Source organism: Simochromis diagramma, unplaced genomic scaffold (genome assembly GCF_900408965.1).
Source record: "Simochromis diagramma unplaced genomic scaffold, fSimDia1.1 OVJJ01000802.1, whole genome shotgun sequence".
NCBI classification, from domain to species: Eukaryota; Metazoa; Chordata; class Actinopteri; order Cichliformes; family Cichlidae; genus Simochromis; species Simochromis diagramma.
Window position 1 is genome coordinate 13,756,609 of NW_024387492.1, and position 9,085 is coordinate 13,765,693.

General features: G+C 40.9%; 1 protein-coding gene across 2 annotated transcripts; it reads left to right on the forward strand.

Annotated features, from left to right (window-relative positions):
- The first annotated feature begins 353 nt into the window (after window positions 1-353).
- On the forward strand, window positions 354-4,893 carry hlx1 (H2.0-like homeo box 1 (Drosophila)). Of its 2 annotated transcripts, XM_040018145.1 has the most exons (4): window positions 356-1,004; window positions 1,512-1,694; window positions 1,862-2,046; window positions 3,301-4,893. In XM_040018145.1, exons 1-4 carry the CDS (start codon window positions 563-565, stop codon window positions 3,628-3,630), a joined length of 1,140 nt encoding a protein of 379 aa, XP_039874079.1. In that variant the 5' UTR covers window positions 356-562; the 3' UTR covers window positions 3,631-4,893. The 2 variants fall into 2 exon arrangements, with proteins under 2 accessions (XP_039874080.1, XP_039874079.1); XM_040018146.1 differs by lacking the exon at window positions 1,512-1,694 and having other exon boundaries at window positions 354-1,004.
- The last annotated feature ends 4,192 nt before the right edge of the window (window positions 4,894-9,085 follow it).

Sequence of the window (9,085 nt, forward strand, 5' to 3'; positions counted from 1 at the left end):
CCGTCTTTCGTTTTCATTGCAAACTTATTTTGTTAAAAAAAAAGAAGACAAAAAACAGACCTATATTTAAAGTCCGCGTCAATTTCCACGAAGAAGAATCGAAATTAACGTGACAGTCCCTGTGCGTAATGACTGTTTTTGTATGTGGTGATATGAGTGAGGAGGAGGTTCTCTTTAAGTGATCAATCCATCATCTCAGGATCAAAATTGCGTGTGTGTGTGCGTGTGTGTGTGTGTGTGTGTGTGTGTGTGTGTGTGTGTGTGTGTGTGTGTGTGTGTGTGTGAAAGAGAGAGAGACTATGTTACACATCATCCTCATTTACAAGGGCGTGATGTGAGCAAATGCAAAACATCCATTGGCTCCGACAGCGACCAATCAGTGTCAGCGGAGGAACTTCAGAGTGGAACTGCAGGGTTAGGATTTCAGAGTTGAGAGAGCGATTTGGCACTTACACAAAGAGCACGATCATCTGTCCTCCTAAAACGCTACCCGTGCTTTTTTACATGCCTGTCCTTTTATACCCACTTCTGAGCAACAGCGCGACGCATTAGAAGCTCCGGGATGTACACGGCCGGGCTCAATCCGTTTTATGCATCAAACTTCAGCCTCTGGTCCGCGTACTGCGCGGGGGGCTTCGCTGTGGATACCATGAAGAAACCCTCGTTTTGCATCGCAGACATTTTGCAGGCTGGAGATGCGGAGAACATCTCGGGATCGTCGGCCCTCATGGTGCACATGGGACACCACCACCATCGCGCACAGCAGGGGCACTCGGGCAACTCTCCGCTGCGCCCTTCTCCCGTTGCGCCGGAGCCGTACGGTGCCAGGGTGAATCCGGCGTCACCCTACCACAGACACGGACTACAACTAACATCAGTACCCAGAACGGCATTTAACTCCCAACAAGTCCCCCCGCCTTCAAGCAAAGACCTCAAATTTGGAATTGATCGGATACTGTCAACAGACTTTGATCCAAAATGCAAAGAAAAGTCGTCACTAAGAGGTGAGCGGAGAGGTTTTTATCCCACTCAAGTTACATTTTAGAGGCGGTTAAACAACAAAACAGGGTGTGTTTATTACCTTAAATATTTCTATGATACCACATAGCTGTACAAGAAGACAACACAAAATCATATCCAAAGCTTAGAAACTGAAACCAGAAGCAACCTGCTCCACTTTATAGCACTGACAGATTGGTGACAGAGTCCGGGCGCACATAGTCTCGCATTAACGAGTCCTGTGGGGAAATCTCCTCTCTTGCCCCCCCTAACAAGAGGTCAGAGGTCAGGATCAGCTTCAAACTTCAACAACGCAGCTGGAAGATTGTTACGCAGTACTTTAACCAAATCAAATCCGGGTTATAAAGTCAGAAAGGTCCCCCCATCCCCCCAAACTTTATTTTAAACTTGACCATGTTTGCCCCCAGCAGAAAAGAGCGGAGGTGTAAGTGTGTGTCTCTGCGATAATTGTGTGCTGACTGAAGCCCCTCATCTCTCGCTCTCTATAACAGATCTCGCATCCATCGTTAGCTCGAACCGTCAGTCAGGCATCCACGTCCCCGTTCAGCCTTCAGCCAGCCAGTTCTTCTCCTCCATAGACCACGGGATGAGCGACGCGTCCTCCATGATGAGTTCACTAGGCAGCAGCAGCAGCAGACAATCAGGCCAGCATCAGTTTCAGGACACCTTCCCAGGTAGACATCACACTATAGGACTGTAGCAGACGGAAAAAAATCTAATATCTTTTTTAATGTGTGACACACCTGCTGAGAATGTCCACTATGACTGTTGGAGTCTATTTTTTTTAACCTCATCGTGTTTTCTTTTCTTTTGTCCTTTTCTTTCTTTTTTCTCCATTTAGGTCCATACGCTGTCCTCACAAAAGACACGATGCCTCAGACCTACAAGAGGAAAAGGTCATGGTCCAGAGCAGTGTTTTCAAACCTGCAGAGGAAAGGACTGGAGAAAAGATTTGAAATACAGAAGTACGTCACCAAGCCAGACAGAAAGCAGCTGGCTGCCATGCTGGGACTGACAGACGCTCAGGTAAGATGCAGTGTTTACTCAGGAGGATGGGGCCTGCACTGGCCTGCTTTAGTCATTGTTTTTCTTCTTCTTCTTCTTCTTCTTCTTCTTATTCTTATTATTATTATTATTATTATTATTATTATTATTATTATTATTATTATCTCAGAGACAGATTTTGCAGATTATTAATTTATTTTATTTATTTTATCAACAGCTCACGTAAACCTGCTTTCATATATTTATTTTACGTAACCTAAGGTATCTTTTAAAGTAGATCCAGGAGAAGTCAAGGCAACAAGACATGAAGCATTTTAAATACACTCGAGTTATGAACCCATTTACCCCCATAAAATTGCCCAGTCAAAGTTTATGTTTAGCCTAATTCCCCTGCTCTAAAAGCTGACCTCTCTGCCCTCTAAATCATTGCACACACTGTAAAATACCCACAGTGTGCTTGTTTCTCATACTTCACTGTAGGCTAGTTAACCCAGCTGTTGCCAAACTCAGCGTCCTCACTTGCAGCCAGTGAGGAGGTCAGATGATTTTTGTGCCTCCCCACATTTGTAATTCTCCAAAAAGGTTCTTTTCAATCTTTTTTCTTCTTCATTTTTCTGTCTTTTTTTGGGCTCGTTTATATAAAGAACAGAGGGGGGAAAAAGGAAATGAGTAACAAAGCTGAAACCCTAACAGGCTTTTACCTCCACCTCAGGCAGCATTGTGACTGTATGGTGCAATGTGATTGGCTAAGAGGCCTTCTGCCATGTGCCAGATCTCACCCTATATTGGGCAACCTTTCGCCATGTTTGCATCTCTTCACTTAGAGTCATTTAAACTCACCAAGCAACATTAATGCTAATAACTAAAATAGAAACAGATTCTCATATTTAATTAATCATATATTTTTATTATGTCACATTTGGGGATATATTTTATATGAGGGTTCCAACTTCTTGTCATCTGCAGAGGTTTTATAGCTTTTGCCTTTGCATTTGCATTTGTGGTGTTTATTGCTTTTGGACTGCTCCTTTGTACCAGTGGGATTCACCTGGTAAAGTGAAATGTTCCTGGGCAGTGGTTTGCCTTGAATTGTGTCGACTATTTTTCATTTTTAACAAGAGAGGAAAGAAAGAAAATATTGGGATTTTTTTTTCCTTGAACAAAAACTGTTTAACCCTTGAAATGCTGCTCCAGTTTGTGTGAAGGTTTAGGGGTTGTTTAGGGGAAGGGGAGTACAAGAATTTAACGCTTCCTGACTTAAATGTTTGCTTTCAGGTGAAGGTTTGGTTTCAGAACAGACGCATGAAGTGGAGACACTCCAAAGAAGCGCAGGCCCAGAAGGACAAGGAGAAGGACGAGAAGGGCGAGAAGAGTCTGTCTGAGTCCGGCGGCAGGGAGCCCAAAGAGCCGCTGGAGTCTGAGTGTGAGAGCGAAGGCGGGAGCGATTGTGAATCCGACGAGGCCGGGGAGGAAAGCGCTGATGGACACTTGGACATTTCTGAGCACAATAAGCCCAGCGTGATCATGAGCGGGAGCGCGCCGGCGAGCAGCACAGAGACGGCGGCCACAGTCACAGACACAGCGGCATCACAGGTGCTAATATGAGGACGCCGCGCGTATTTAGGTCACGAACAATCATTAGAAGAATGAGAATTTATTAAAAAAAAAAAAATCTGACAGAAGAACGACAGTATGTTCAGACGCCGGGGAAGCAGTATCACTTCCCGCTGCTGTGGTGGAGAAGTTAAACTTGAAAGGTCGGTTTAATTCCTGGAAACACGTGACGCAAATAGACAGCTTTATTGCAAAATACACCCAGCATGCTGCAGATTATGGTGTGAATTTTACTAAATTTGATCTCTGTTTTGGCCTTATAATAAAACCACAGTGCACGTAAAGTTTAAAGAAAAAAGAAAAGAAACAAAAGGCAAACTTCCGGCCTCCTCCAGTGTCTGCTTACTGTCGTTTTCCTCTCAAGAGCTTCTGTGTGCATGATGTTTTCCTCATGCGAAGGAAATACGGGGTTGTGAATTTTATTTTGAGGTTATGAACCACTCGTTTCACGTTATGAATGAGATCTCAGAACATCACGCCAGTGTTCATGTTATATATATATATATATATATATATATATATATATATGCTATTTTGTTAATCATTTGCACTGAAAATGTTGTAAATAAAATGTTTTCTTACCTTGAAAATCGTATTATTATTATTACTATCATAGCCACACTATTAACGAAGATATTCTGTGCGATGCATGCTTGGCTGTTTGCTTGTAAACAGTGCAACTAGAAAATTCAACTAACACAAACAGCAATAAATTTCAGAAAAATAATGTAGGTAACTTTTGTTAAATTTATTTTTTTTATTTTCATGAAGGTTAATAGCAGCTGCTGTCCAAAATAATAATCTGCGAAAATAAAAGACGATTAATATCAATATGTAGCTAATTTTTTATTATTATTTGGAAAGACCAAACGAACTTATCATTGTTTAAACATTTTAAATGCAACATTAGTTTTAAAACATAATAATTCGTAAATCTACCGTAAATAAATGTTTGCCCTCGTGGAAGCGCATTTCTCTCCTCTGGATGCTGTTAATTCAGGCAGTGCCGAAAACGGGGGAGACACCCAGAGGATAATTTACAGTTTGTATACAGTTACTGGCTCCAGATAGCAGCGAGGACCCGGATTAGTATATTTTATACATCCAGACACAATCAACATCTATTCATAATCTCCCATCTGAAGTCACTATTCACACCAAATACAAATAAACGATGCCGCTCATAATCCAGCATCAAATGATATGTCAGTGACCCAGTGGAATGTCCCAGTTAGCCAATCACGAAGGCAACAGGAAAAAAAAAAATCAGCATTGTTGCAGCCATATACAGAAAGCTGCACGTGCAGGGCAATGAAGTGAGTTAAAGGATGTTTAATAGCATGATGTCATGACACACTCCCCACTTTTACATGTCTATTATGTCTATCTGTGTCTGTAGGAGTAATTCTGTTTTATAAGGCACTCGTAAATCTTGACTAAAACGCAGTGACATCTCCTCAAACTCTTCATTCCTCATACTGCAGTTTTAAATACAATGTAAGTGTCATAACAAAGATCAATATTCATTTCTGAGTGGTCATCATAGCTGTCAGAGTCACGTAAAGCACTCTGTTACGAAAAAAGAAAACCCAAAAAACAATTGATGACTTCTCCAGAAAATTCCTCCTGTGTAAGTGTTTTCCAGGCCAGCTGCAGGCCAGCGTAATGATTGTGTAAGATGACAGTTTGAGTCACACTGTTGTTTATTAATGTGAGTATAAATATATTTAAGAGCTCCAGTGTCGTGCGTCTTGCACAGCAAGGATAATTTTTGCATTAATCTGAAGCAACCTGCCTCGGCTACTAGAAGGTCTGTTGATGGAAAATAAGCCTGAAGGAACTTTATGGGAAAACAAGCTAATAAATAAGCTTTGTACTGTTTTACAATATATCCCAAACTCCTAAACACCAGCACTGGAAGATGTATGAGGATTTATTGGAGTTAGTGCCACACAGTACTCCTAGGCAATGGGCATCCAGGATTTCACGAAAACTATTAATGAACTGAAAATTGTGTGTGTGTATATATATATATATATATATATATATATATATATATATATATATATATATTCTTGATTCAAAGGCATTTTACTTTATTTTGTCAACAATCTGTACAATCCTGCTATATTTCAAATATTGTGCTCCTGTGGTATTTCTATATTTACTTAAATCACAGATTTAAACAGGTGCAGCTTTCACTCGGGTTTAATCAATTCAGTCCAAGAACAACAATAAAGCTGATCACAGCGTGACTAGCTGGAACTATTTTCACTAAGTCAAGCCCCTTTCGAGATAAATATCATAGAGAGCTTCACAGTAAAATGCTAAAAAGATAAAGACTTTTTTTTATTAAATATTTAAAAGAAATGTTGAAAAAATGAACTTTTAGCAGCCATATAAAAGAGACTCCTCAGTTTTTTTTATGCTGCACAGTCGCCAGTTCATGATCACATGACCTCAGGGACCTGCTGGGGATGTAGGGATGTAAAAGACTATATGATAATCTGTAACAGTATTCCTTATTCATTATAAAGTTAACATTAGTATGTGTGATAAATCCCAATTTTCAGACTATGACATAAATGTAGCTGAAGATAGCGCAAACATTTAAACATTTTTTTAGATTAAAATCTTCCAAACAGAATGAAAATGGGGTGGTGGCATGATTTCCAGTGATGCACAAATTAATCTCCACCCTTAATCCAGTCAGGAAACTCAAAGTTCTTCGCTCATTCTTGTCATGTAATCAGCAACATCATAGTGAGTTACCCAAAAAACCTGGACCACCAGAAACTCTCTCAACTACGGAGTCCTCTCTCTTCTCCTCCGGAAAGAGCGCTGCCCCCCGAGAGAGCTGGGGGTTTTCCGTTTTACTTTAGCATCTTGAATTTCACTTTCCTGCCGCCATGCCTGGCCGTACAGTATACCTGCTGCCTTTTATTTACCCCTAAGCTTGATTCAGCGTCGCTTCTCCTAAACTTGGCTTGGGACGGTTGAGAAGTAGATGGCACTCTTCATCTTCTTCTTCACTCTTAATTCTTGCTGGATGAGAAGTTGTCAGAGTTATGATAGTCAGTTTCCATGGAAGGCAGTAAAAGCTCCGGGCACTTTATCAAGCTAATATTAACTGTTAAACACTCGTGTATTAAATGTCTGGGTGGGTTGAGTCTCGAATTATCCTCAAAAAGCCATAAATTACATTAGTATTTGCAAATGTACAATAACAATAACAATCCGAACCCTTAACATAATACTGAGAGGCCTTGATTTGTGAACTGTCCTAAGAACTTTTATGAGCAGGATAGGAGAAAGTCCATCTGGCCTGTATTTAATGTCAGCCTTTCCGCCTCCATTAAAAGCTGTCCTATACGTCCCTCTTGACAGCCCCAGGACAGGGCAACCCATAAAACAAACCAACCTCGCAGATTTCAGCCAATATTTAACGCTTTGAAAAAGTAACTGTGTACAACAAATTACCTCAGTGAGAGCAGAGGAGGGGGTTTCTGTCAGCAGTGCTTGAGAGATTAACGTGACTAAAAGCCATGACGTCTCAAGTGCTTTGAGGCATTATCTGTGAAGTTGCTCGATAGGCTGATAGAGATTTCTCCCGCGTTGCTGTAACACATCAGACAAGGCCTTAGCGCCCATGGTGTTGCGTATGTCTCTACAAAGTAACAGAACAAGTGCTTATGAAACTGCCGCTGATAAAAGCTTCGTGCAAAAACATAAAGGTTTATGTTAGTAAGTCTGCTTCTTCCTCTTTTGGAAGATGATTTTGATAGCATCTTTAATTGTCACGGTGATAGTGATAAGGATCATGATGTAAACATTTCAAGAAAATGATCATGAATTTCTTCAACCAGCCTAGAAAGAAGAAGTGTTAAAATGGCACTTAACTGCTTAAACTTACACGTTAAGACCTTTCAAATGAGTTTATTGGATTATCATGCAAATGTTGCACTTTAATGGTGTAGCAGCAGAGTTTTAAGTCCTTTATTGTGGTTATTAAATAACAATGCATCATGTATTTTACAAGCTGAATATCTGGTTAAAGTGTGTTGGAAGGTTACAAGGGACACCGAGTGGTTCCTTTAGGGTGTTTATCTGAGGAGTGAACCGCATTTTATTTTATTTATCTGATAAAAGTCAGTTACTAATTTTAGTTACATTACCTACATTGATCCAGTTTAGTGGCTCATTGTTGTAGTGGTTTACACAACTGTCTAAGAAATGAGCATACAAGGAGACACACATCCTTTCAGGGTTGCATCGAGAAGCGAATTTGGTGTAAAAATATGCTGTTGGAGCCATAACTAAATGTATTGAATTTTGATGATCACTGGGTTTTTCATTTGTTTGGTTGTTATGGTGATTTGTAACTGGGGTCACGTGGGTGCTAGCGGCGACATTAAGAGGGCGTCGTCAGTCTGTCATTCACTGGTTTTGATTTTGACAGAGAGGAGGGCTGGGTAGCCGTAGTTTTTGTTGACCGCTGCACAACGACTTTCCCCTTGTTGCATGAGAGCCTGTGATGTTTTAAGAGTCTGAATCGGGAGCCGATCACATTACTCTGTAAACTTTCAAAGCACTTTAATAAACAAGCAAGCAATTCCACCTCTCGCATTATTGCGTAAAGTTGACAGCGTGTCAGGCAAATAGGCAGGCTCCATCCCCGGCCTTCAGCGACTGTGGAAGTCGCTACATATGCGTAAAAGTGGCACTGCACTGCGGTCACCCTTTGTGAATAGGGACCTAGTTGAGATCACTATAACTGGATTGTTTTTGCTCAAGAATCCCAAATAATCAAGACTTTTATTTCAAGCTGCTGATGCAAACTCGCCTTTTTCGTATTGTAAGTTGTACAAAAAAACCCAAGACACCAAGTTACCAACAAAAACCTTTATCCAGTACTTACAGGCAGATAAGGGCTGAAAACTGTTAATGTGTTGTTGTCTGTTAGTGATTGTTGACCACCCTACTCTGCTAAGGGCATTCCTTTGTGACATTTGATATAAAGGAACAGTTCACCTCTCAGCCCTTAGTGCCATCTAGGTGCTTTAACTGTGAGCTTCCTGGTTTTGAAGACACTGAGTGTAGCGACATCTTCTCTTTAATATAGTGGAACTTGATGGCACTTGCCTCAAGGTGCCAAAAAAACTGAGGCAGGTTTGAAAAGTGGATGATGATGATGATGGGAAAAGCCCGATATGACATTTGCCAAAAAGAATGTACAGAAGGGTATCAGCTGACATGGGCTGGCATTAGGGTCAGCTGATCTAATGGGACTGCTACACGAGTTTGACAGAAGTAACCTGTGCTTAATATGAAAAGGTCACAAGCAGTGTTTCTTTCCAGAAATCATGACGCAGCTGCTCCACTAAACTTGTTGTGAGTAGTTTCATGGAGGAACCTTTTTTTTGTTGTGTCCACATGTACTTATTAG

Bases quoted from the DNA above. Each gene is read 5' to 3' on its own strand.
- hlx1 (XM_040018145.1), top strand. From the start codon at position 563: ATGTACACGGCCGGGCTCAATCCGTTTTATGCATCAAACTTCAGCCTC. The intron at 1,005-1,511 runs GTGAGCGGAGAG...TCTCTATAACAG, and splicing joins AGAAAAGTCGTCACTAAGAG to ATCTCGCATCCATCGTTAGC. The intron at 2,047-3,300 runs GTAAGATGCAGT...GTTTGCTTTCAG, and splicing joins TGGGACTGACAGACGCTCAG to GTGAAGGTTTGGTTTCAGAA.